This window comes from Anopheles gambiae, chromosome 2 (assembly GCF_943734735.2).
Source record: "Anopheles gambiae chromosome 2, idAnoGambNW_F1_1, whole genome shotgun sequence".
Classification (NCBI taxonomy): Eukaryota; Metazoa; Arthropoda; class Insecta; order Diptera; family Culicidae; genus Anopheles; species Anopheles gambiae.
This window is the reverse complement of record NC_064601.1, coordinates 111,909,931-111,937,561: the sequence shown is the minus strand read 5'-3', so window position 1 is coordinate 111,937,561 and position 27,631 is coordinate 111,909,931. Positions and strand designations below refer to the sequence as shown.

At 45.9% G+C, this 27,631-nt stretch overlaps 2 protein-coding genes across 12 annotated transcripts in view; both read right to left on the bottom strand.

Annotated features, from left to right (window-relative positions):
• The window catches only part of LOC1269973 (uncharacterized), a 178,764-nt gene extending 156,798 nt beyond the window's left edge, over positions 1–21,966 (bottom strand). For 4 of the 10 annotated variants that reach the window (XM_061648134.1, XM_061648141.1, XM_061648142.1 and 1 more), the window contains exons 1-2: positions 21,551–21,966; positions 17,503–18,020 (exon numbers count right to left, since the gene is read on the bottom strand). The gene's annotated coding sequence lies outside the window, so the exon portion shown is untranslated. Of the gene's footprint in view, positions 1–17,502; positions 18,021–19,264; positions 19,411–19,444; positions 19,963–20,015; positions 20,366–20,396 lie in introns of those variants that run through there. The other 6 variants (XM_061648136.1, XM_061648135.1, XM_061648139.1 and 3 more) reach the window with 6 other exon arrangements.
• Positions 21,967–23,031: 1,065 nt separating this feature from the next.
• LOC1269974 (AP-2 complex subunit mu) lies at positions 23,032–27,588 on the bottom strand. 2 transcript variants are annotated; one of them, XM_308629.4, is made up of 6 exons: positions 27,360–27,588; positions 26,279–26,760; positions 25,973–26,135; positions 25,116–25,845; positions 24,897–25,035; positions 23,032–24,808 (listed from the first exon to the last, which is right to left on the bottom strand). In XM_308629.4, exons 2-6 carry the CDS (start codon positions 26,453–26,455, stop codon positions 24,701–24,703), a joined length of 1,317 nt encoding a protein of 438 aa, XP_308629.2. In that variant the 5' UTR covers positions 26,456–26,760; positions 27,360–27,588; the 3' UTR covers positions 23,032–24,700. The 2 variants fall into 2 exon arrangements, with proteins under 2 accessions (XP_308629.2, XP_061504131.1); XM_061648147.1 differs by lacking the exon at positions 27,360–27,588 and adding an exon at positions 27,187–27,265.
• Positions 27,589–27,631: the final 43 nt, after the last annotated feature.

Here is a 27,631-nt window from a genome sequence, read left to right as displayed (position 1 = left end):
ATACCGTCTACCGGAGGAAAGAAAAAAAACCTCATCTCATCTACCCACTGCTCTCAGCTAATCGCTCGTGACGTGGAATCCACTTCCTTCCTCTAGCTCTTTCTCCCCCCCCTCAATCTCTCTCTGTCTCTCTCCTGCAAGCCAAAAGACCGAGAACAAATCACAGATTTCCCGTTTTATTAACTTTACCATGTCATCCATCATCCGGACCGATCCGGTTCGGGTTGAACGGCAAAAGGGACCGTAGGATGGCGTGAAGAAATTCCCACGAGCGAAAGTGATAGGAAACAGCGTGTTGTTCTACACACAGCACAACCTTTACGAGCCTGGGGAAAAGAAGAAAAAAAACGAGCAGTACGAACTAGTAGCTGCTGTGCTGTTTCACCGGGGAACTAATTGTTTCTCGATATATCCTTATCCCTTTCAGCGGGGAGGGAAGGCATGCAAGGAAAGGAGAGCATCCCTTTCTGTTTCTATTGTTTTGGGGTTAGTAAGACAGCACAAAACAGCACACACACACACAGACGTCGACTAACCGGAAGCCGTAAGCTGACTGTAAGTCAAACTTCCGACACCGAACTCCAACCCAGCTGCGATGGGACGAAAGAAAAACGGGAAAAACACATAGCCAAGCAAAAGGGGGACTATCCCGGTCCCGGCGGCCGCTTGACCACTTGCCACATCATGTCGTGCCGTGGCAAGCACAGGAGAAGCGTTAAGCCCGTCCCGACACCTTGCCGAGTGTGAGAATGAAACGTCGAACATCCTTTTTCCCAAGTGCCCCGAGTTTCCCACCATTGCCCTGCTCCACCGCTCATTCTTTCCATTCGTGTCGGATGTTCCGGAGAAGAAAAGCAAACAACCGCCGGCCGGACCAGAACGGAACGGAACCAACAATCCAGAAATCCCCAAAACACGAACGACGCACGTGTGCATTTTATGTACTTGCAGCATACGTCCGCACGGTGTCTCTATGTGATGAGCTGTGTATGCGTGTGCGTGTGTTTGTGTGTGCACAATGGCAACATTCAGAACAAACGGGCTGGCAGCTGCTGCCACCCTTCACCCACTTTGCAAACGAGTCCAACGGGAAAGGCTTCCAGTTCCGACACCATAAATAAAGGACCACGTTTTATGTATGTGCGCTTTTCGGTACCGTTCGGCCTTACCCGGCCGTGCGCCCAGTGCATGTGCAAATAATTATGATGACGCACGGGTTGTGAGGATTTATGTGTGTGCCAAACCACCGACCAAACGTACCAATTCACACAGGGAGACACACACACACTCACACGCATCGACTTACGTCCCGCGCTGTGCACGTTCCCGGGCCTGTGAGGCTTTTTGCGAAATGCGTACTATCGGCGGGTAGGCTACCGTGTCGACCAGTGACGCTTTTGCGAGCGTACTTTCGATGGATTGAGCAGTATTGGGAACGGGAGATTCGGTTATGTTAATTGGTTGATCAGACGCAAGTACTTCTTCACAGCCTCTACAGCCAAATTTTGAAGCTTTCCTTAAGCCTCGGATTAACGCCATTATATAAAAACTTAATAAATTAATACACGGCACTTAGCTTTAGGAAGTGCACTTGAGCAGACTCACAACTTTTGAGAATCTCCACATCTAGGTAGTCTCCGAGATACGCGGAATCTGATATACGAATATTTAGAGATAAGCGATTTTCCAAACTTTACAATTCTTCTAACAAATTATACCGAATTAACATTAACGGTTGAAAGCAATATGATGTCTAATAATCTATGCCAGGGGATAAAAACACCGATTGCAAGCAAAATGTCAAGAAAAATAAATATATTATGGCAGAAAACCACAAAATACAACTTAGTAATTAGAAGTACTCGGTTTCTACACGTTTTGCGTTAATAGCGTATCTCGGCTACAGCCTGTATATGTATGTGCCAAGTTCCCTTCATCCAAGACTTAATGCGCAGCTTATAATATCTGTTGATCTTGATGCCTTAGTATCTAACGAAGAGTCCTAAAACGTGCTTTAAAATGCGTTCACAGGTTTATTAAAACCACCCATCAAAATTCCAATGTTAGTTGCAACAGATTTTATAAGCATCTTCAAAAAGTTTAAAAAGATTTTTTTAATTTAAAGACTGTTTAGCATCTTCAAAAGACACGTTGAAACTATGTGGCTTAGTACACTCATAATGAAGCATTCTTTCGACATGTTTAAGTGTCAAAAGGTATATGAAATATTTCTAGGGCTGTGAAAAAATATAATATAAATACACACAAGTGCTGTTCTAAAGTCAACAAGTTTTGCAATTCTATCATTCTGTTGGAGTACACAAATTGCCAATAGAAAACCAAGCTCATATGAAGCTAAGCAAGATCCAAACGTACTCTAGTGTAGTGCCAAATGAGCAGAAGAAGGAAATTTCTTACGTCTAAAAAAAAGACCATTTAATAACATATCATCTATTTTATCTATATGTGAAGCCTCTTATGAATATGGAGTATTCCACACACTTTTCAATCGTCCTCTGTCAACGTGTCCCACTCCCGACACATGCCTGCTCGCAACCAACCCGAAAAGCGACCGTGATCCACCGTCACGCCGCGCTTTTCGGCTTCGATGTGTTCTGCATCCTACACTCCAAACTCCTCGGTAGGCAGGCAGCGCGAGTTCTAAAAGCAGACAGATGAAATGGCGGTCAATCGAAAATAGTTCCCCGTGGAATTGACCATCCTTCGGCGGGCCCCGGTCGGAACTGGTCGTTAAAGCCGGAAAGCATCCCCTCGAGGGAAGAAGCAGGCAGGCTGATAAACAGTGTGCGCACAAGAGAGAGAGAAAGAGAGACAAGGCTTTCCACCACCAAAGGGTGGATTAAAAGACAAACGGAAAATAGCATAATAAAACCCGGCCGCAGCGTATGTTTGTGTATGTGTGTATCAAAGTGTATGTGGGCTTTATGTATTCGATGTATTCGCAATCGGAAATTGCATACGGTACTAGTGAAACGAGGTGAAGACAGCTGGTGGGAAGTTGTGGGAAAGTGGAGAAATGAAAAAGAAAGGTGTGCCAAACACTCCCCTTCACCATGTCCACCTCTCCCCTCTCGCGCTGTTTTTGCTACACCCATTTAGCCACGACAACTTCAGAGTGATAGTGACCTCTCCGTTCAACCGTTCCCCCGGGTGATTCGCTCTCCATCTCTTGCTTGCTCGCTCTCTCCCACTCGCTCTCTGTTTGTGGTTCTCTTCGGTTCCCCGGTGCTGTTTATAATGCTAATAAAGTTTTGCTTAATTTCCGTGTAGGTCAAGGCTGTGTACCCCTTTTGTGTGCGGGTGGTTGGGTGGGCTCGACGTTGGTGTTTGCCCGTGCTTTCGTCAGCAGTTTTATAGATATTTCGGGTCGTGTTTGAGTGTGTGCCATGGAGGGTGGGGGATGGAAAACCAAAGCACGGGCACTAAACGGTGCGGAATGCAAAAGGCACCGGGAGCCGGCCAAGAGAACAACCTCGCTCGTAAATTCTGCCCCCCGGCTCGTCCATCAGCCACAGCGAAAGGTCTTTGCGGGTGCGTAACCACGGCCGACGGCCGAAGGGACAACGGGTTGAAACGGGTGTATCGATTTTCACCCGTAGCACACTTGCGAGCTGTTTCATTTTCATGCCATCACACCGGAACGTACCGCAGGGATCGCTGAGTGTGTGTGTGTGTGTGTGTGTGTGTGTGTGTGTGTGTGTGTGTGTGTGTGTGTGTGTGTGTGTGTGTGTGTGTGTGTGTGTGTGTGTGGAGGACAGACCTCTGGTGAAACTTTTTAATACCGTCAGCTACCCCCCTCCAAAACTGGAGCACACTTTAATTTGATAGTCAAACGGCATTCGGTAAGTTTTGGGGGAGCCTTTTTTACACCTTTTTTTGGCAGTTGTTGACTTCTTTCGTGCTCGAAGAAAACACGAACTTGTGTCGGATTTCTACGTGTATGTGTGTGTGTGTGTGTCTGTGTGTTTGAATTTTTATTTTTGCTGAACCTGTCCGTTAAGCCTATGTTTGAGCAAACTGGTGCTGGCGGCCGCTCCCATTCCCAGCCAAGCCCTTTAGGTAGTGCCAACTATACACAGCTCGGGTTTTTTTCCCTCTGTTCTATACTTTTCATTTTCCTCCTTCCCTTTTTTCGTACCAGTGGCTGCGCTTTGCTCCCTTGAGAGTTGCACATAAAACCTTCCCCTCGCCAGCCTAGCTAAATCGAACGCAGGAGCCGCCGGGGTAAAGTTTAGGCCGCCGGGCGAGCCTGTGCCATAATTTATTCGCTGTCACCCTGTCACGCTTTGTCGAGAGATGCCGGCCATTTTTGCCGCGCTTTTGTTGCTCGCTGTTCGCTTCCGCGCCGGGGTAAAAGTTTGTGAAACTAAAATTGACCAAAATTGCATTAAATAGAGCAGTGCCGCCGCCACTCGAGCTGCAATCGGAATGGGTTTGCATTTTTTGTTGCTTTTATCGTGTACGTTTAGGCAAGACCGTTGTTGCAGGTAAGAGCAGTATTTATTGATGACGATGAGTATGGAACTGTTCGATACAGGATGGTTTAGCGATTTTCTTATTTTTAAAATGATTAAATGTAATAGTTTTTACCTAGAGAATAGAGAACAGATAGAGACAAAAACACGATGCTGCCGTTTAGAAATTGTAAAAACACTAAATTGAACAAGACGACAGAGCTCAGATTATATCCAATAAAATAAAATTTAATTAGACAAACAAGCACACTTATTAACACACTGTAGATTATTAAAAATATATCTGAACCGCACAAAACGTTTACATGAACAAAATGGACACAAATGGTCGATTTTTCGCGGGTTTATCTTCACCCGCACTAAGAAAACGTTAATTAACCTTAAAAAAATAGTATCTCATGGGCCAGTAGACAAAATTTGACAATTCTATCAGTCAAACTCTCACCGTGATGGTCAACAAAGTAAAGCAACTTCGTTTAGAAGAGTGCGCGGTCAAAGAACGGCACCCCGGTAGCGTCTAAAACGCACTCCGTGCGACAGTTTGTGGACGTCGTATAAGCCTGTTCTGGCATAGGCAGAGTTCTACAACATCTTATCACTATACGACAACAATCAGAGCCTCGAAAGATAGCCCAGTTCCGAATGGCGAACGACCCTGAGCGACTTGAGGTACCAAAGGAAGCTGAAAATAAAAACTGAGAAACAAGTCACGATTTCGCTGCGTTCGCTAGACCGGGAGGTCGATGCAAATACCGACCAAAGAGTGAAATAGCCCCTGGGAAACATGAAAAAACATACCAAGAATCAAAAATCACGTCTACTAGCTTTCCAGCGGGATGGTCCCATGGTACAGTCGTCAACTCGAACGATTCAATAACATGCCCGCCATGGGTTTAAGCCTAGAATGGACCGTGCCCCCGCAGCAAGGATTAACTATCCGGCTGCATGGTAATGAATTAAGTCTCGAAAGCCTGTGTATAGGCCGGTATGTCTGCGTAGGACGTTACGCCAAATAGAAGAAGAAGAAGCTTTGCAGTGGCAAGCAATGGCGCCAAAACTCAATGCGATCCTTTTACGCGAATTTCGGAGGAATTTCTATATGACACACTAGTTCACGAAATGGCCCAACATCTCCCAGCTGGGTCCTTTCGTTTGTTTCTTTACAAACACGATCCGAAAGCTCTACTCCAACTAGTTTGTCGCAGAAACTTGCGAGAAATTGATAAAAATTGAACGTAGACCTTAAAACATGCCAACATGTCCTCGTCCGACATAGCGAAAATTCCGGATAACTGACGACAGGCAGTTCGCAAAGTCATATATTTATTTTTCACGTAAGCTTGAATAATTACCTTTCATGAAATTATCTCTCTTTTTTGTTTTTTTTTTTTTGTACAGCCAAACTACTCTACTGCAAACGTTTATACGAAGTTAGTGCAAATTTCAAATAATCTTTGAGAAGCAAACATCATTTTTAATTACATTCAAATATCCCACATAGACCCTAATCAATATTCTAGACCAGATTTGCGTGGCGCTAATTTATAAGTATCTAATTCTGCGAAGAATTCAACTTCCGTGTACAGTAATTTCAAGATCAATTATTTCCCCCTCCCCCACTGTCAAAAACAACTTCCCCATTAACCTCATCCGGTGAATCGCATCGCCTCACCTTAAAAGCGGTTAACAATCAACCGGGTCCACGGAAGCTCCAGTTGCTGCCCGACACGACACGACCCCGTGGCATAAATTATTATTTAACACCGGCAATAAAGAATGGGCGCACGAAGAAACAGCCAGCCCAGTCTAGCAGCCCCAGCTTGGATGGTAGCCGGGCATGTGACGCGTAGATCCACACTGTCCCCAGTCCAGCATCGTCTGCGCTTCGTCTTATTTGCATTTTATTTATGGCTTTAAATTATTCACCCGCGACACACCGTTCTCTTCGGGAAATTGCTTCCACAGCGTCCACCAGGTCATCCGCTGCTGCATGGTGGAGTCGGCTCGTGGTCTCATAATAAAAGGAAGAGCAGTCTACTCCACAAAACCACTGCTCCTTCAAAAGCTCCACCAGATACGCATCGATGACACAAAAATGAGTGGAAACAGATTGCCGTCCAAATTTCTAGGCTAAAGGACAGCAAGCAGAAGCTCAAAATAATAGACAAAAAAATAACGACCAACGCATCAGCGTGAGGTACACTGGAACGTAAAGCTTCTTTGCATTTGCCACAAACAGAAACGCACCACGTGGGAAAGATGTTTCATCACGTGGTTAGGCAAAGGTTAGCCTGCCTACCGGTAAATATGCTGTCGCCTAATCGAAAAGTCCTGTACCAGCTGCGTACACTGCGGAGCCCCCGTTTGAAGGCCTACGCGAACAAAGGCTGGTATGCATACGCACACGAAAAAAAAAGAGCAGGAAACGCGCCAGATCGTTTCCCTGTGCTTCGGTTGAGTGCTCTTTTCCAATTTTATGTATCTGTTTCTTCGCTGCGTTGTTTTCCATTATGATGACAGCAAACCAACGAGAAAAAAAGAGTCTCACATATGCTTTGGAATTTTATCACCTACATCGTATCAACAGAAAAAACCCCTTCCCATGCCACGAGACGATAGACGCAAGGCAAACAAGGCTCTTTGGTTTCTTCTTGCAGCCATTTTTTCCCTATGTGTGTGTGTATTTTTTTGTTGACACCATAACCAAGGCTGGTGTGGTTTTTGCATTAGCCCAGACAATGTCCTGCGTGCGTTGAAAGGTGTAAAGAAAAAATGGAAAAAATGTCCTCCTCTACCACCAACAACCCAGCCATTCACTTTACAACGCGCCCGAGAAATCAATCACGAAGCCTCGAGGCGGTCCCGCATGTTTGGTGGCTGGGTTTCGGGCAAATCATTTCTCCCATGAGTGGCATTTCACGTGTTGCCGCGTACGATACAAAAGCCTCTCCCTGCCTCTCCTCCCCGCACATCACGCCCACTAACAACACGACCCCCTTTGGCTCTCTTTCTTTCTCTCTTTTGCCCATGTCCTTCGACAACTGCTGGCCTTCTGGCTGACAGGGAGTCGTCATTATTTATTAGCTTTCCTCACCGCGTTCGCTCTCGCCCGATGTACTGTGGCAAACGACATCCACCCATCCCCCAATAACGCTGCTGAACGTTTCCCCGTTGTGAATGGGTTGTCAATATTCGTCCGCTTCCTTCCATCTCTCTCTTTCGAGCACAAACAAGCGTGTCTGGGGCTGTTTTTAGTGAGGCTCGGGCGGAGAACGGTTGGAAAGAGCTGCATGAAACGCTATCGATCCGTCGCACGGTTGTGTGAGTGTAGCGCGCCCGCTCACCCGTTGAGAGGCTTCACATTGTGAGTGGCTTTGAGCGCGCCAAGGCGGTCGCTCACGCTCACCCAACGACGGCACGCACGGGAGAGCACGATTAGGCTTTGTTTATTTGTTTGCTCGCTGTTTCTTGACACACTACTGTTTCAAACACACACACACACACACACACGATACGAACTCGGTGCACGGGACGGCAATTCAATGAGCGCCAATTTTCACAACGTCCCCGTGCCCCAGGAAGGCCTTTGTAGGGCAACATAGCGAAATGGGAAACAAAATGAGAACCGGAACGTAGGCATGAGGAAAACAGGCATAAACGCACACACACAAGCACAGCAGGGAATGGGATCAAATACTGATAAAATGGAAACAAACGAGCCTTTACGGGAGGGAAAGAGGGGGTTGTGGCAATTTAAGAACGCCGAGACTAGGGGGGAGCGCCAGAAACAAGCGTTTCACTTATCTGCTTCTTGTGATCTGCTGCGAGTCGTGCGAGAAGAAATTTATTCAATGAAAATGCGATCGATGGTGCTTTGTAACACAAAATATACACTTGCCCACATATCACCGAGCAGACCGTTGCGCCGTTTCCGGGAGTGAACGGGAATCTGTATGTTTGTGTTTATGTGTGTGTGTGTTTTTTTTTTATTGGCCCACGCGGTTATCGCGACTAGGCAATGGAGACGCATGGTGCTTGATGCCAGTTTTTGGGAGTTTTCATTGCTTTTTGGCACAAAGAATGAGTGGAAGAAAAAAAAAATGCCGTTAAAACACTGCTTCCCAAACATCAAGGTCTGAGTAAATAGAACAAAAAAAACACGACGCAATCGATTGAACTCTCGTTTCGAGGGCGAGTTTATTTGTTTGTCGTTAGGGAGCAAATTGCCGGCCGTGGCAATTTAAATTAAACAGCTTCCGATGGGACGCTATATATATAATTTTTTTATATTGTTTTGCCCGCTTGGTTGCTGTATTTTTTTGGAGATGGTGGGAGCTGGGATTTGAGTTTTGATCGTGTAAACCGAACGGATTACCGCTGTTTCTCATTTATTGCAAACGAGCTTTTGATGAAGTGCCGAACTGGTGCTCGGGTGGATTAAAATCAATATCTGCTCCCTGGCCGGGCTGTGAAAACGGCGGGGAAGGGTGGATTGTGAGAGGTTGTAAATTTCTATTTAGATGTAATTAACTGTGCTGCTGGGGGGGATTTGCATCATTTACTGTTAAATCGATTAAAAAAAGCGCTACATGGAAAAAATCTGCAACAATCCACTGATGCTTTTGTGGGGAGGAAATTGGGTAATGAGGTGTGATGTTGACAATGTTGTATGCATGTTTTGTACAGCTTTGATACTGTGTGATCAAACATATCATGTTAGTGTCATTTGAAAAAGCTACTATAAAAAATGGTTACTATATATAAAACTTGAGCATTGGTTAGACGTTTGTACACTCTGCTCATATAACCTTATACTCTAAGACATGATGGCTGCTGGAAAGCTGTTCTTGGCCGTTATTTAAGTATTTTTTATGCCTAAAAAGATATCACAATAAATTTTAATTTTGAAAGAAAGACTCCAATTAACTATTTATTCTTGCCTGATGCCACTGCTGTATAAATAGTCCCAATAGTCCACAAAGGTAAACCCAAATATATAATAAATTACGTACGTATTAGCAAATACATTCGCATAGATTTATCGAAGCTGTTTAATATGATGGTTTTCAATTTTTCAGCATTAAAATCATGTTAATTTATTCCCATGCCTACGCTCATTCCAAATCAACTAAATAAACGAAATAAAGCCGCCCTCGCTGTCTGGAATAAATAATCAATTGTTCACGTTTGCTGAGACACACTCGATAAAGCCAAAAGCTCCCTCCACGGTGCGTATCTTAGAGTACAGCATTTTCCGCCACAAGCCACAAGCTACATTATGCGTGACCTTGAAACATCCCATCCTCACTGCTACGGCTTAAGTAGAAAAAGGCTCAAAAAACGCACACGCACACTCCAGCAGCAACCGTTTTGGGGGAAACTTACGAAGCGTAACACAAGAGCAGGCACAACAGAAAAAGAAGCCAAAGAAACCCCCAGGTCCATGTTCCGCCTTGCTACATCACACTCGGGTCGCGCCACAGCAGTTTCTGCATCATAATCTTCTTAATAAATAGCGGATCTGTTACAACAATTTAAACATTCTTCGCATTGCTCGCGCCGTAATCGTGCTGGCAGCAGCGTTTCGTGCTTCGAGGAAAGCGGTACAGCAAGAAGAGGAGCGTGCGTGCGTGCGTGCGGGCATGTGGAATGAGAATTTCCATTCGGTCGCAGCAAAACAAATGGCCGAAAGTGCCAGAAGCGATTCCGGTCGACCGCGGTTCCGGCAGGTCGGCTGGAATTTAGGAAGCTACAGCAGAGCTACAGCCACAGAGCCATAAGCGAGCGTCTCAAGGCACGACAGTAAAAAGGACATGCCGTAAGGTGGTTTTCTTTTCCTTTTTATGTTACCTCCCACCCAGCCCTTGTCTATTGGGTACAGGCATACCCTTCGGCGGACTGCATTTATGTGTCACCGTCCCCCCCCCCCTCACAAAACAGGCCCAGACCAGTCTCTTTTGGGTGCTTTTCTGGTGTAGCAAACGCTTTAACCTGCCAAAAAACGACGACCCAAGCGACGCTGTGTTTGCATACAAACGTGCTAGTAGTAGTAGTAGTAGTGGTGCAGCCGATAGATAGCAGCACCCGTACCGCCCACGGTTCGTCGGTTTTCCACCTCGTCGGACGCACGAAAGCAACCAAGTGAGACCCCGCCAGGCGTACGAACCACAGCTCTAAATCCTACCTCGATCGCCTGCAGCAAGAAACACCCGCTTTAAGGTGAACCAGACGGAAGGTTGGTGGAATCAACAAAGTGAGGGAAAATAATGAAAAGAAAATATAAAGAGCAGTCAGCACTGAACAAAGCAATGGAAAGGACACGGACAAACACATTTGCTCGGGGACGCACCAAACGGTTTCACTTGTTGGAAACGCTTTCACGGACCTTTTTTCCGATTGCGAATCCGAATTTCAAGTCACACGGGCAACGAACGATTCGGGGGTTTGATGATGATTTCTTTCATTCTCTTTTCGTTCAGTTTCCTCTGTGGCAACGGTGGCAACTGTGGAATGATGACAATAAACGCTCAACTATCGAATGGTGTGGCCAATGTCACAGGCCTCCACAGCATTGATACCACATTTTTTTACACATCCATAAGTGTGTGTATGTGTGTATGTATGTGAATTCTTCACATTTTTACGGTCGCATGTTGCACCGGCCTTCACAAGAGCCGACACGAAACCGAAGCTGTATTCAGTTTCGATTTTTCAAAAGACCCCAAAGAAAAAGGCTGTTGTTCGTATTTTCCCAGGCACAAACTAAGCGCGACGCTTTCGTGATGATGATGATGGTAGTGATGCTCGGAATGGCGTGAATTGCCAGCGTCCTTGGGTGTTGGAAGTTTTCACAACCAACCCGAAAACGGAACGCCCAATGCTTCTTCCACTGTTGCCGGCGATGCTGACGCCCCGGCCGTTTTCTTTTATCATGATATCGTTTACACGGTTCTTTGTTTTGCTTCGGCAATTTCTTCCCGTCTCTCTAATGATGTCTGCATCTGTTTCGCCTCATTTGCATACCCTCCCACCGGAGTGCGCGCGCGATGTACGCGATGTACGGGTATCATCGATAAGGCTTTACATTTAAAATATTCCAATCCTGTTTCGTCTTCTCCGGCTGGCTTTTCTGCCGTATCGATTCAGCTACATAATCATGGCTTTGATGATGTCCCAAGCAAAATCAATTGACGTTGATTTGATACATGCATTAACACTCATTTGAAATTGACGAGATGTTTATTTATTTATTTATTTTTTGCAACAAGGGAAGGAAGGTTGAGTTTTTGCATTTTTTGGTGTGTTGTTTCCAATTATTCCTATTTTTATATATTATTTTTTCGTTTCTCCCCCTATTATTCCCTCCTAAGTGTTCTTAAAGGTGATTGAATTTGTAAACTTTTATAGAAATTGCGAAGAACTCATCAATTTCATTTCATTCTTTCCTCATTTCTCTAACTTGCCCTTTCCAACGCGCTCAAGTCTTACAAACCACCACTGCCCCCAAAATCGTATCGCCCTAACCAAACCATCACCTCCAACGGTCACCAAACGCCCTCCAGCAGCGCGCCCGGAAAATTAGACACAACTGTCACTAAAATGGAAAACGTGCCTGCCATGGTCATCTCCCAAGAGGGCGAACACCATCCCAACTGCTGGCCTTATCCGGCCATTTCTTCTCTCTCGGCCGTGCCCATTTACGACCATAAAACGTTGGCCTATCTGACCCGGGGTGTCTACTACGGCCAACGACCGAACAAAAAAAACGGAAGGAAGGAAGCAAAACCCAACACTTATATTGCCCACAGTGCTCACGGTTCCGACATCGGTCAAGCCAGAGCAAGCCAGAGAGCATCATGGTTGCCGGAAACCTCATTCAAATAAATTGAACACATTTCTTCAAACATGCACATGGCGCTCGGTGCCGCTGTTCGGTGTGCGCTCTAAGCGCTTCAGCCTTTTATCGCCAAAATCCAAAGGCTGAGCGGCGTCCGCCTCAGCGTGGACGTGAGCAGCAGCAGCAAGCCACCAGGCGTCTCCACCGGTCTTGTCGGCCGATATATTCTATTTTACACATTATCCGCATGAATAAACACCAGCTGGTAGGGTTTTTTCGCTTTCACAAGTGGTGAAATTTTCCACATACACACACACACACACACACGCACACACTTGAGACGAGGAATTGTAGAGTAGAGTAAAAAAGCACGTATCGTCCCCGTTGGCAGTTCCACTTTTTAAGTTTATGGTTTAATCCAGGGGCTGCCAAGTTGAAAGATGCCATTGAAGTAAAGATAAGCATATGTAACAGATAGCAAACAGACTTATTCGTATGCCTTTATGATAAACAATATACTATATTTAATATAATTTTACTATATTTTATTTCTGTGCTCATTAGTCGCATATCGTTCTGCAAAAAGACTAAATTGAACATGTGGGCAGAAAATAAACCCAAAAAACAAAACACGCCACCCAAAACAGAAACTAATTAATGCGCACCAACACACATTTTCACTAACTATCAAACAATGCGCAACAACAAATCGCTTCATTTCCTGTAGCAAGCGTTGCCAGCGTTGAACAGTTGCCAGCGCAAAACACCTTACCACCTCGCCCAGGACAAATTGCACAATGGCCCTTAAAAATAATATCAGCCATGAATCATAATCTTGACAGCCATGAAAAACAGGTTTGACAGTCCCGTTTGATAGTAATCGTATTTGAAAAAAATGAAGCTTTGCTATCTAAACTAAAACAAATACGTCCGAATGGTGATACATCCGGTGGGGAAAAGACAAAACCACGCCACAACGAGTCACCAAAATATTATTTCCCCTCATAGCTGCAGCTCAGCTGTTTCGATAAATCATCCAACCGAATACGAAAACGAGCCTGTCAACAAACCTAAAATCAAGCAAAAAACATATATTTTAAAAAAATAAAAGGTCAGCTTCCTTCGGCCGTGCTGTTTGGTTTGATTTTCCAATTGGTGTGTGTTTCGCGCGGGTGTGTGGGGGGGGGGGGAGTTTGCGCGGGTTCGGGCGCGCTCAACTTTAATGTGCAAAATATAAACACTGCTATCGCGCATCGAACAAAGAGCACCAAATCGAGGTCAGCATCATACCGTAGGCGCACAAACAAATTTCTAGTCACGGCGCGATCGAAAAAAAGGGATAGCCATGCCATTGTTTTTTTTTTGTTTCGCTCACTGGCTTTGTTTTGCATGGCGATCCGTTATCCGGCCGTTATCTGCTGCCTGTGCTACACCCGCGCGAAATGATATTTTTTGCAACTTTCTTCCGAGCAGTGATTGCATCTTTATATCAAGAGTAAAATACAGGGTGAGAGAGAGAGAGAGAGAGAGAGAGAGAGCGAGAAATAGCAACACAACTATGCAGCGTGTGTGAGTGAACAAAACTTCCCTCATCTGCCACCCGACCCCGCCAAAAAATGCCAAACGGCGCTAACCCGAGACCCCGAGACTAAGAATAGAAAACGGGCAGTCCCGGACCCGTGGTCCCCCATCGCACGCACAATGTGGGGCAGGTATCGAGGGGAGGAGGAGGATTATCGCAACAATTGCCGTACCGGTACACCGCCTGCCTATCGGACGGCGATCGGACATTTCAGCACGCGCCGGGTCGCTCCCGCTGTGCAAAACATGACGGAATCGGCATCGAATAAATGCGGCCAAGTTTTCTGTTCGGTCGCTTTGCTTTTTTTTCTCTCACTTTTTGTCTCCAATCGAGGGTTTCTCGTTTTGCTTTTCACACATTTTGCCCGTTTTTCATTCCCTTTTCACACATAGACACACAGACACACATTTAATATCAGCAGCCTGTACACAACGGGTTGCTTTGCGCATTGTAAACCCTTGACTGTTCAATTGCGGCTTATTTAATATTTAAAACAAATGTGTTTCTAAATAGTAAAACACCTTCTTTAGTGATCGTGATACATTTAAGTACTTTCTAATACACATTTTATGTATTGGAACTGGAACCTCCCTTCCTCTCCAAGGGTTAGACAAAGGGAAAATACGCGATGAAATTGTAGCGCATTTTTGGCATGGAATCGCAACGAAATGAAACAACGCGTGGCTAAATTTACGACGACAAACGACGACACCGGCAGAGAAGCATTAGCAGCAGCAGCGGCAGCGGCAGCAAACACCGAGATCATAACAAACAGCCGCCCACATCGGGCCCCAACATCGGCATGGGGCAGCTGGCAGTGTGTTTCTCGAGCTCGAGCTGCAAGTGGGGGGGGGGGGGGATGCAAGGGTTTGATACGGCGGCGTAAGGAATGCGGCGTATCGCAGTCCGCAAATACTTTAGTAGGTGAATGGTGGTAGAAAAGGGCACGAAAGGGAAAGAATATCCCTCTCCCCCTGTGTGTATATGTATGTGTGTGTATGTGTGTGCAACGCTCGAGCGTTGGAGTGAAAACGAGAAGGACATAATCTTTTATTAATTGTGACTTAATCCGCATCCTGGTTCCGAACATTCACACACGTACCCTGTGCCAATATTTGTGAAACAGAGAAAACGAGAAAGAGAGAGAGAAAGAGAGAGGAAGAGAGAAAGAGAGAAGTATGGTCAAGTTTTCCTAACAAAACAAACACCTACCTACATGCACGCGTTGACCTCTTTGTGTGCCAATTTTTCGGGGCAACACCCAGCTGGTCGCTGTTACTACCGGATACTAAACAACAATCACCCGAACGACCAAAACCGGAATGGACTGGTGGTACGAGTGTGTACGTCTGGTAGTCGAAGAGAAATGCTAATACAGGGGTTTTACGAGCTACTTCTACCGCAAACATTGTAGCCCATTTTGCTCCAACGATTATTTTGAACGTTTGCCACCTACTTCTACTCTAGCGACATGTTTTTAAACGTTGTCTAGATGATTTTCAACAAATACTTTATCAACTAGGTAGTATAAACGTATTCTAGCTGTGGAAAACGCTATCAAAGTAAAAGGTAAAAATGGACAAACTAATGTTTAAAATCTTCTTGACGAAAATGATTTAGTTAACAATTGCATATTTTTTAAGCAAAAAACTACAATACAAGGTTTTCCAAGGCAATTTCAAATGTTTTAAAACATTTTTCATTGCTTGCAAGATGTTTTTCGACAGCTATTAATTGCATCACAATAATTGATCAGTACTTCCACATGATTTTCAACACGTCTCAAGCTGGATTGAGCAATAAATAAATAAATAAATAAATAAATACACCATTTGATAGCAGTTGAAAAACATCTTGCAGGTGGTGAATAATGATGTGCACATTCGAAAGCGACTTGGAAAACCCTGTAATGACCCTTAAATATGCCTCCAGAAGCACTGTAACAGTTCCAAAAAAACGATCAAGCTACTACCGAAACCTACAGAAATGAGAACCGTTTTCACGGCCACCGTAACAATAGCGATAAGTTCTCCCTCCCCACGAAGATAACCTTGCCAAGCACGCAACGTGTGAACCGAAATGAGCTTTCTTTTCCGAGCAAAGTGTTGCAGCTGGTCCGGGCGCCGAGGGATGCCACACACCAAACTTTCACCCCCACCCCTACCGGTGGGGAAAAAATGGTAGTGCCGGCGAAAAGATGAGCCCAAGATAATCGTTGGCTCCGGTGTTTTTTTTTTTTTTTGTTTTGGCGAGAAGTTGTACCGCGCTGGGGCCAGGACTGTATTAATGCAACACAAACAATCGACACACACACACACTCGAACGGAATCCACAATAGCACACTCGTTAATGTTCTGAGACAGTCATATTACCGGGTGGAAGCAGGACCTTTGGGTTGTGTGTGTCTGTTTATGGTTGGTGCGATTGGTGCGATTGCTTGTTTATGTTCGAAAGGCCGCACCAGCTCGAACGGTTCGAACGGTGGAAACCATCTTGCGAAAGGGCCGATTATTTGATTTGATGTGTTTCGGGCGGAGCGACGTTTCAGGGTCACTGGTACCGTTTCTTTCCCACGTTCACTGGTGTTCGCTGCCGGTCGAGTCGACGATTGCGTGCCCGAAAGTCTTTTGAAGAAATAGACAGACATTGATTTCAAAAAATACCCAATCCTAGCTCCCCTTAATGATGTTTAACCCAATTATAAAAAAGCATTATTCAATGTCAGGCGATGCTGTGATAAGCACCGGACAAGACCATTTAAAGTATCCGGGGAAAACAAAAAAGGAAAAATCGGTAAATTATAATGGCAAAATCGTGCCTTAAAATTTATACCACCCAGCGCTTTGCTGTGCGAAGGCAAATCATTTTCCAAACCTGTATCGTAACCCCCCTCCCAGTAACCCTCTATCGCCTGTTTTGCGGAAATAAAAATAAAACCACACGGCTTATCGCGCGTGAACCTATCAGCCTACCGACCCACACCCGTTCGGCCGAAACCCATAAAATCAACCGCTCTTTTCCCTTCCTTGCCGCTACCGCTTTGTACCATTCAGCCGCTCGAATTGCCACTTTAAGCTAACCCTTTTCGGGTTGCTTTTGTGTAGAAACAAAACGAAAACCCAAAGAGAAAAGGCTGGGAAGCTTTCCTATGGCAGGGCGTTATGCGTAACTGTCACAAAAGTCACGTGGAAAACGAGCAACAAGCAACAAGGAGGGAAAAGAAAACAGCACCGAGAAGATTGTGTGTGTGTGTGTGTGGGTCTCGTGGGAGTTAATAGGAATTGAAAAAGAACGAACCCCGTACGATAAAAATCCCATTCAAAATTTGCCTTCTTTTTCAAATGTGTGTTCTCTTCTCTGTTGTCTACTCTTTCCCCCCCCTGTTTTTCATCAATTTGTTTAAATCGTTTCTTTGTTGTGTCTATGTATTGTTGTTGGTTTCGATTTGTTTCTCTTTTTTCATCTAAGAATTCTTTTTCTTTAATTTCCTCCTTCTTTTATTTACTCTTTTATGTAAACCCTTGTTTGCTATAAAGTTTACATTATCTTTAATTAACAATTAAAAAAAAGTAAAACGTCAAACTCACCTGCTTGCATATGATGACTGTTGTTACTTGTCGTAGTAATTCGAGTATGTGTGTGATGGATGTGGGATGGTCTATTAAATTGACTACCCCCAAAAATGCTGCCTATTGTTGTTGTTGTTGTTGTTGTTGTTGTTGTTGATGTACAACGAATTGTTGTTGCTTTAATTTCGCTCGATTCGCCCGATTTCCGCTAATCTTCAAGTCCAAGGATAGTATTGACGTTTTTTCCCCAGGCATTCACAGACAGGCGAAAGAGCGAGACATACGGCGGCCCCAACGATACATGTGCTTTCTTTAGCTCACTTGATACACTTCCACACAATCACATCAACTTGTATCACACACACGCACACGTATGAGAGAGAGAAAAAATCACACACACACGAACACGCTTACACTGCACACGCTCTCTCTTTCTCTCCCTCTCTTTCGTTCACTGCAATGGTTGGTGTACTGGCACGTGTATGTGTGTTTAATCTTGCCTTCCTTTTCCTTCACCTACAAAATACGTGCACGCTCTGCCGCACAGCACAGCAAAGGATCATCAGCTTTAGTTGAGAAAATGCTTATTTTAACTTAATTTGTAACTTTTCATTCAGGCGAAACCCGCTTGCCCTCCGGCGGTCGGTCCCGGGCCAGCACTCATTCGACTTTTTTCTTTTTCATTTAAAGGATAATAAATTTTCATTCTTCCTTTGCCACACAGCAAGCGCTTTATCAAGCGGGTCACGCACTCTCCACTGTTTTCCTCGGTTTTATCCCCCCCCCCCCTTCCCCACGATTTCACCGATAGTCCCGATGTGTGTGTGTGTGTGTGTGTGTGTGTTTGTGTGTATGTGTGTGTACACCCCCTCACTAAGCTCACTAAGACCACTCACAGCAGCGGAACTCACCGTAATGGTTGAACTCTCAGCCACCCAGCGAAGTGGTGGCCGGTTAAGGGTACAAAGCAACACGGGGCGAAAGGGAAATTAAATACGAACCTACCGAGACACACACACACGCACGCTCACGGGACATAACGTTCCTGCAACAGGAAATTGTGGCGCCGATCTGATTCTCCCTATTTGAGAAGGGACGGAGCTTTACGTGTGGCGCTCACTCCCACGTGGAGCGGAATGCCCGTTCGGAAAATGAGTGCCCATAATCACACACAGTCGTGGCTCGCTCTCTTTCGCGCTCTCTCTCTCTCTCTCTCTCTATCCCTATCCACCAGTGGTCGCTCTCACTCGCACCTGCACGAAACACGAAACGGCCTAGCCTGAAAGCCTACACAGCCTGATGGACCGATGCGGGAGCGAGATGGAACCCCGAAGCCCGAAACAAAGGACACCCCGTGGACGGCCGGTGTGCGTGCAAAGGATGCTGACGGCTCTCCATAAGGGGGGGGACAGGAAGCAGGATGGAACAGTGGGAGTTCCAAAACCACGTTTTTCTACCCAGCAAAGGCAGCAAAGGGGAACCCCAGAACATACACACACACACACACGCGAGAGTGTGAGCGAAAGGGAACGATCGATAAAATCGAGTACGGGAACGAGTTGGGATTTGTGCTGTAGGTTGGGAGCCCTAGTTCTCGTTCAGTGCAACACAGCAACAACAAAAAACAGAAAGAAAGCGTCAACGGGTTTCCTATTAAGCCACAGCGCACTACAACAGTTTTGGTGACGTATGTGTAATGTAAAGCTTTTCCCCCAAAACGTCCGTTCCAACAAACACAGCGAGCACTTTCAGCTGGCGGAAGTAGCAACTGGGTACATACACACACACGCGGACGCACAGACAGAGCAACGGAACACGGGCAACGCTAGCACGGTTCCGTAAGGGCTACAAAACACTACGGTAAGCGGATCACGGTTTCGTTTTTCGAGCCCACCGGAATGGGCGGGCGCTCAGAGAGCTAAGAGTAACAAAAAAATACTCCACACACACACACACATACAAACACACAGATCGGGAACACGGGGACGACCGTTTGGTCTGGTCTGGTCGCGGCTGACACGACTGTGGCGCGTGTGGCGAACCGAAGCGAAACCGAATGAATGGGGCTTGCGTTTTCCGACCGAGCACGGGGCCAGCCAACGCTGGCAGAGGTTCACGCACTCACGCACTTTTTCTTCCCTTTTTTTGTATTGTTGACAAAAAGAATGCGAGAGAGAGAGAGAGGGAGAATGTGAGAGAAAGAACGTTATGGGGAGAGCGAACTTGAAGGATCGAGATTCGAAGATTTGTACCGTAAACAATGTGCGTTTGGCTTTTGCACATTTGTGCAAGACGTTGGCCTGGTACAACACCAACCACATCGTCCACAAGACACAAGACAGGAAATTCCAAAATTTCCCCCATACCAAACGAGAGAGTGGGGGCTGGGCCAGATGCAATCAATAGAAACAAAACAAACATCCAAAAATAGGTCCCAAGGAAAACTACCCCGCGAGGGCAAGGATATACGGTCTGTACACACACACACACACACACGCGCGCGCCTACTGTATTATTCATGTGTTGTTCACCCTGTTCCTTGCGTTGATTGGTTTGGTGGGCGGCGAGCCGATGGTGCGGGAAAGGGAAGCAAGGTAGCAAATGCTACTAATAACGTACACCTGTCACAACAAAGCACACGGCACAATGGAATTGGATTTTGTTGTTTTGTCGAAATCCCTTCCAGCGAATGGCTACACTCACGGATGACTTTACACACACAGACACACATTGGAGTTCCAGCTGAGCTGCCTGCTCTCGAGAGGAAGCAGGGGAGCCTCTCACGCCTTAGGCTTCCATCCTAGCAGCCATATCGCTTCTGTAGGTAGGCTTGTGCTCACTCACAATTTCCTTCTCTCTTTTGCTCTTTCATTCACTCTCCATGACTTCCCAATCACACACGCACCCACTACCTTTCTCTTTCGACTGAGCTCCGTAGAGCTGGTAGTGTTCAGCTTCGATCGCACCTTTTTTGCTGTTGTTGGTGTTGTTGTTGTTGCTGCGAAAACTGCCCTTAAATCAACAAACGAACACATGGAACACACTTTTGGAAACAATGAAATGGGGGGTTTGCTGGTTTTTTTCCATTAAACTGCTACCGGAATGGGGCAGCACTACACACAACACCGCCTCTGGTCGATATCCCGGGAGAGGCTGGTGCGAAAACAGAAAATACGCGAACCCTCCACTCGCACTCGATGGAGACGCCAAACTGTGGGTCACTCACCACTCACCACACGGTGACAGCTCACCAGACGTACCCACTCACGCAGTGAGCATTGGATATAAGTGGGGAGCAGAGGGAGAAGGCGATTGAACACTCTCGTTTTTTCTATGGCTCTCTCTCTCTCGCGCGCGCGCTTTATGAGCATGAGAGCCCTGTTTTTTTGTCTGTTCCTCTCACACGCACACCAACGGAGGCGCCTGGTCGTGGATGGATGGCAAAAGTTGTGCCCGGTTCCGTGTGCTCTCTACTGCGAAAGGTACGTACGTGATCACACTCTACTAACCGAGTTTTTAGCACTTTTTTCGCCCATTTTGAGTCACTCTCTCCCGCTCTCTCTCGCTCTTGCGCTCTCTTTCATTTGCACTCTTTCGGAATTGTAACATTTTTACTCTCGTTCTTTTTTTTTGTTTCGAGATCGAATGGTGGCGCTACTACTACTAACACCATTTCTTCGATGGACACTTCAAGTGCCGGAACAACTCAACAGAGCGATTGCCTCACCAAAGCCATTCTTGAACGTGGCATTATATTCGCCGGACGATCTCTCTTTATCTCTCTTTCTCCCACCGTGAAGATATCTGCTGCTACTCTTTCCTCACTTCCCGGGTTTTTGAAGCAAATTCACCGCAACCCACCGAAATACACAGTAAACAAATCTATTTTTTACACAGATTTGCACTTCACGGCAGCATCACAGGAGACGGCCCGAACCGTCCGCAATCGTGTCCAAATCTTGCTTGCTCACCCGTGCATTGTTTCACGGCACGGAAACGGATTGTAAACACAGCGCGCTTCGATACAACCACCCTCGACAAAAGGTTGAAGAAAAAAACGCCTTACCTCCGAACGTGTGCGTAATCTAAACACTGAGATTAGAAGAGAAGAGGAAGAACAAACACAAACAACAGAACCAACAGCAGCTACCCCAAACAACGGTCGATACGGCTTGTCGTCCGTCGGTCGTCGCTTCCCTTAACTCGGCCCGAACTGACAGCTGCTGGCTGGTGCCACCAATACCGGTGCAGCACGTTTCACGTTGCCCCAGTCTGGTTGGCAAAGGGGTGAGTCGAGCGAGCGAACGTTGCTGCTCTTGCTGCGTGAGTGTGTTGGTGAGCGTTGCTGGGGGTTGCTGGTGATGAACATATGTGTGAGAATGGGGGGAAAAATGCTCCACTCACTACTCACACTTGCAATGCTCACTTCTCACTCGGAGCGTGAAGTTATCCTCAGCAACAGAGCATTCAAAAAGTTTTGAGGTTTAAATATGATTTTTTTTCCTGTGAACTTTTATAATTAAAATATATTTCTTGAACATACAAATATCAAAAACACTTTAATGTTATTCCGCGAGATGAGACAAGCAACGAGAGTTTAATCTAAAATTTAAAAAAAAATCTATTGCAGCACTCTACCATACAATACCAAACGTTTAGGATCAGCCTCGAGACTGACTAATGTAATCTTCAATAAGGGCCTGAAGCTTGCAGCGCACCTGATAGTGACGCGAGAGAAAAGCGATAACCACGACAAGCAAAAACAACAGCAACAGCAGATAGTATTATCAACTACGGAAATCTCGTGACGTGCCCGCGCGGGCCAGCTGATCGTGTAGTTTAGATATTTACCTTTACCAGGTGCAACGGCGCCCTACAACCGTGCAAGAAACACACACCGTACAATCTAATCTACACTACAGACTACACCACGTTGCAAGACCTTACAAACATTTCTATTAACTGTTAAAAATCATGTTTAATTTTCATAATTTTCTTTCAATTTTCTTTAACCTTTGAATAACACATAACACAACACACATCATTGTTTTTTTTTCACTTTCATCGACTTTTACTTTCTTTTGTTTTCAACAACTAAGTTTATCATCTTAATAGTTTACGCAATAATAATATTATTATTCATGTCATATTATTATATTCTTATCAACGGTGTCTTTTGTGTTTTTCATGATGTTGTGTTCACCTTTCACTATATTTATATATATTTATAGCATATGCTTGTGTATGTGTTTGTTTGTCTGTAGGTATTTCGTTAAAGTTTGCACGCTTGTTTCTTCGCCGCTTCTTCTTTTTTTGTTTTTCTCCATTAGCTTCGATAGTTGAATATCAGTATTGTTTTGTTTTCTTTTCTGGTTTCCATACGCAGTTATGTAAAGTTTGCAAATGGGGTGATTGTAGTATAATTTTTTTAAACATTGGCGAAATGATACTAGTAGTTCATTGGCCAAATAATTCATGTGTTGTTCTTGAGGAGGCTTTTTTATTTTAATTTTTATATGCAAAGCTGCAAACAAAACACAAAAGTAATCATTTTTAGGACTTTTTAATTTTCACTTTGATTTCAATAATTTATCGCATACAGTTTTGAATCGTGTTTACATGTTTCTGTACCGCTCAAAACAAAAAAGAACCTATAGTTATCGCGTCCTAAACCATACGTTTATAACACTCCGTTCAACAGAAATGCCTGGCCCTTTTTCTTTAAATTTTGCTCCGCATTTGCATTTTGAAATTTTCCGTACCTCTAATACTCTGTGTAATAATAGTAGCCAGATGCAGCCAACAATAAAAGAACAAAGAAATCACTCAATACAATTCAGCATACAGTAGTGAAATGTTCGGAATTTCGCCAGCTACAACAGAGAGTATGTTCTCTACATCTCGAACCTCTAAGTAGCATTGGAATGGATGGCGATACGATTTAGTATGAGACAGAGGGGTAGGGAGGGAAGGAATAGGGGAACATACATATATACAGAAGCAATAAATTCGGCACAGCTCCAGTTGGTAGATGTGCCCCGCCGTTGTTGTTGTTGTTGTTCGCTTGCTGAATGGTTTGCCAGTTTTGCCATCAGTTGTACACGCACTACAGCACGCAATGCCACTTCTAACTAATCCTTTATCTCCACCCTTCTCCTCTAACTCAAGCTTTGCAGTGTTCGCGTTCTAGCCGGGAGTTCGGTCGTCAGTTTGCTCCTGTTACTCAACGATTACTGATGGCATTTTTGCAATAAAGATGCTTTTTAGTGCCGGAGTCGGAAATTTGTCCGTACTACGTCTACTAGAGGTCTCTCCGCTACACTCCCGAGCGCACAAAACGGTCAAAGAGATTCGTCCGGCAAACAGATGCAATGTTTGGCGTTAGCGTTTTGTTCAGCGTCACTCGCAGGCGAAAAGACCGAGACCGTACGTGTTGGATTGCCACGCTTTCGCGGCTTCCGAATGCAAGCACGGCCGCCTTAAAGCGCTAGCAGGATTAACGTAATGGGTATGCCCTTTAGTATGCTTTTTCTATACTAAATATTATACTTTTGTTTACGATAGGATCGTCTACGGAACCTAACAAACACACACACATGGACGAGCGGGCGCGCGCTGGCTCGCACATGCATCATGGTGCAGCTTATACACAATGGATTCGATTATAACACGGATAGCTTGCTACTAGTTGCTCGTCAATTATGCTCTCGGCTTTAGTGAAATAACATACTTTAACTTTTATTCGGTCCGGCTGCAGCCGCAGCAGCAACAGCAGGTCGGCTGACCGAACGTACTTGCTGATTGCATTATTGTTTTGTATATTCGACTGATAACGCCCCGCTGCTTAACGCTTTCTACGTGGTTTGCGTATCGCCAAAAATAAACACAAAATTTGCACGTACTTGAAATCGAATCGAATAAATTTCTCTACAATAACCGAAAAACACTGTTTAGTCATTTTGCTACTATTTGCCTAAACGGAAAGCACCGGGGAAAAGAGATGGAGCCTTTTATCGGCAGCAGTAAAGAGCAGTGTGTGTATCGTAACAAAACAAGTAAGAGCGCAATAAACCTTTTTGCTTACTTTCTGCTTCAAACACACACATCCAACATGGATAGGGGTGTGTGTGTGTGTGAGGGCTTGAAATTTGTATAATAAGAAGAGCAACAGAATCTCTGAGGCGTATTGGGAGTCATTCCTTTGCGGGTTTGTGTCTTAGCAACGCGTTTCGTACAGTCCACTGCGGCCGATGTAGCGCACCCATTTGATCACATCATGATCGGAATAGTTCAGTTTCGGCTCGAATACCTTTAAGTAGCGGACCTGAAGCGGTGAAACGAAAAGGTATAGATTTACAAAAATGCACAAAATAAATTATCTTTTGTACGAAACAAAAGAACGGCTAACTTACCTTGAAACCGGATGGTGCAAACGGAACCTCAAAGTTCATCGAAATCGGTGGCCGGGTCCATTTCTTTTTGGTATCCGTTTCGAGCAGTTCAATTTCAGCCGACAGCTGCGTTTCCTTCATACCGGCCATACGTTTAATTCTGTTTTGTTTTAGAATGAAAAAATAAATACTGAAGTTACAAAACCATCGCACAATAAGGCAGAGAAAAAGGCTACTCACTTCCATACGATCGCATTCTCGGACGCCTTGTACTTCGCCTTGCCCTTCAGGCAGATCAGCTGCACGCCGGACGTGTTCAGCGGCGTCGGTATCTTCACCTCAATCTTCTGCCCGAGCAGCGACGGCTTGAAGTTCGACTTGAGCACCACCTTCACCTCCATCTTGGTCCGGCCGACCTCCCGCACCAGCGGGATCACCCGGAATGGCAGCGAGATGTCCTTGGTGGTGCGGTAGCGCATCAGCTCGAACTCACCGTCCGGCGGGATGAAGCTGATCGAGTGCTCCGTCTCGAACTTGCTCAACTTCACGCACTGGTGGAACTGGCAGTCGTCGATCACGACCACCGGCTTGCCCGACCGGGACGCCTCGTTGTCCGCGTTGCCCGAGATGCCGCTGCGGCCCTTCGCCTCCATCACGATCTTATCGTTGATGCCGAACTTGCACTCCGGCATGCCGGACAGGTACGACTTCATCACGACCTTACCGGCGACGTGCGCGGACAGCACCTGGCCCTGCGGGCTCATCAGCAGATTCACGTACTCGAGCACGTCGAGGAACAGCTCGTTCCGGCGGTACTTGATGCCTTCCCGCCGCCATCCGATCTGGCCCGTCACCTGGGACGTTATCTGGGCCTGCTCCTCCTTCGTCGCCGTCTTGATGCCCTGCTGCGTGATGAACGTCTTCAGCACGCCCGTGTCCGAGTTTTGCGGATAGCCAAAGTCCAGAATTTCTGCGTGGAGAAGGAATCAAAGCACGAGCACAGGAATGGTAATGGTAAATAAATACAAATAAAACTGTCACACTGCGGCCAATGGCTACTGAGCAACAACAGAAATAGGGAAGTGCAAGCAGCTCACCATCCAACAGCTCGTAGATCAGCACAAAGTTGTTCTTGATGTTTTCCTCCGAAATCTTGCCAAAGTACGACTGCATCACGTCGATTATCTTCAGCAGAAACTCAAACACCATGGCGGCGTTCACATTCTGCTTCGTTACGGCCGCCAGCCAGATATTTGCCCGCTGCAGAGGGAAGTGAAGAACAAGAACAAGAGCAAGAAGAAAATACCGCCCGTGCACACGCACAAACCGATTATTTAATTTAGTTAATGCCTGACACTCCCTCCTTCTGACAGTTTGCCAGACACCTCGACCCTCTCGCCTACCTTGATATGGAAAAAGCTCGTACGGGCGATGTTCGTTACCGGCGACCGGACCTGCTGCCGGGCGTGGATCACATTCACGCGGAACGCATCCACCGCATTCCGGCCAATGTCATCGCGGTACACGCGGGAGATCAGCACCTCTCCCTTATGGTTGTACACGAACAATCCACCGATCATGATGGGTGCCTGCTGCCGTCGGTCGGTGCCGCGCTATCAGTATATTGTTGGTCCCAAATGCAATGCACTCGGCCAGGCGATGGAATCTATCCTAAATTCCCTCTCGCTCTCTCCTTCTCTCTCTTTCTCTTCTTTACGCAATCAACCGACGCGCTTCCGTCGTACGAGACAGAAACCACCGGATAAAGTGGCTGATTTTATTGTACTGATGGTTGCGCCCCTTCCTGTCCCACACACACAGCCCGTGTGCCTGCTTATCAAACCTCTCTCCGGATGGGAAGGCAACCCGAGCGCACACACACACACTGGAAAAGAAATAAGAGGAGATATGTTTTAACGCCCACTTTGCATACGCGGCTCCATGTCCCCTCTCTAGGGTTGGCAATCCCAAAAAGGGCGGAGAAGGCACGAGGGGAGCAGAGGAACCGAACTTTCTTTGCTTCTTTTTATTTCCCTTTCCGTCAGCAGTATGTGTCGTTGGAGCTTGTGCTGGTACAATCGATTAAGGGAGAGCAATCACTAGCAAAAGCCTCTATTATTAAATGTTCTCCATAAGGGAGAATTGATTTTTCGACGGCGGAGGAGGAGAATAATCAATAGTGGGGTGTGCGGGCGGTTCGTAACACTGCAAAGGGAGATCTTTTTCCCTGTTTTATCTTCACTGAAGCACAATTCATGCACATTTCCACAACACGTTTCACCACTTGCCGCTTTAATTGTGAATCACGTACTAGAGCTTGCCCAACAAGGAAGGGCCCCATATCAAAAATGTCTTCCAACACGACGATGTTCTCGTGTCTCCACCCGCCGGGATTGATGGGTACGACCATTGCACTGCCCAAGCGCTTCGCTGCTTTGGGATAGCTTTACTTTTCTTCCTCCCTCACTCCACGTTAACCCTTACCTTGGCTCCGAAGACACACTTTTCCGCGCACCAACCGCACAAACACACTTGCGCACCCGAAATTAATCCATTTTCTTGGGCGTAATTAATCGCAAAAACATTATCACCGCGGAGGAGAAAAATTTCTGTACGATCTTTTTCTTTCCCCCTTCCTTGACTTCTCACTGCTCGCCAGCAGCAAATGACACAACCAAAAAATTCTTCCCCCGATTTGACAGCGGCCCCTGCGGCAATGTCGACTGCCGTGGCGCCGTATGTCGACTGCCAATCGG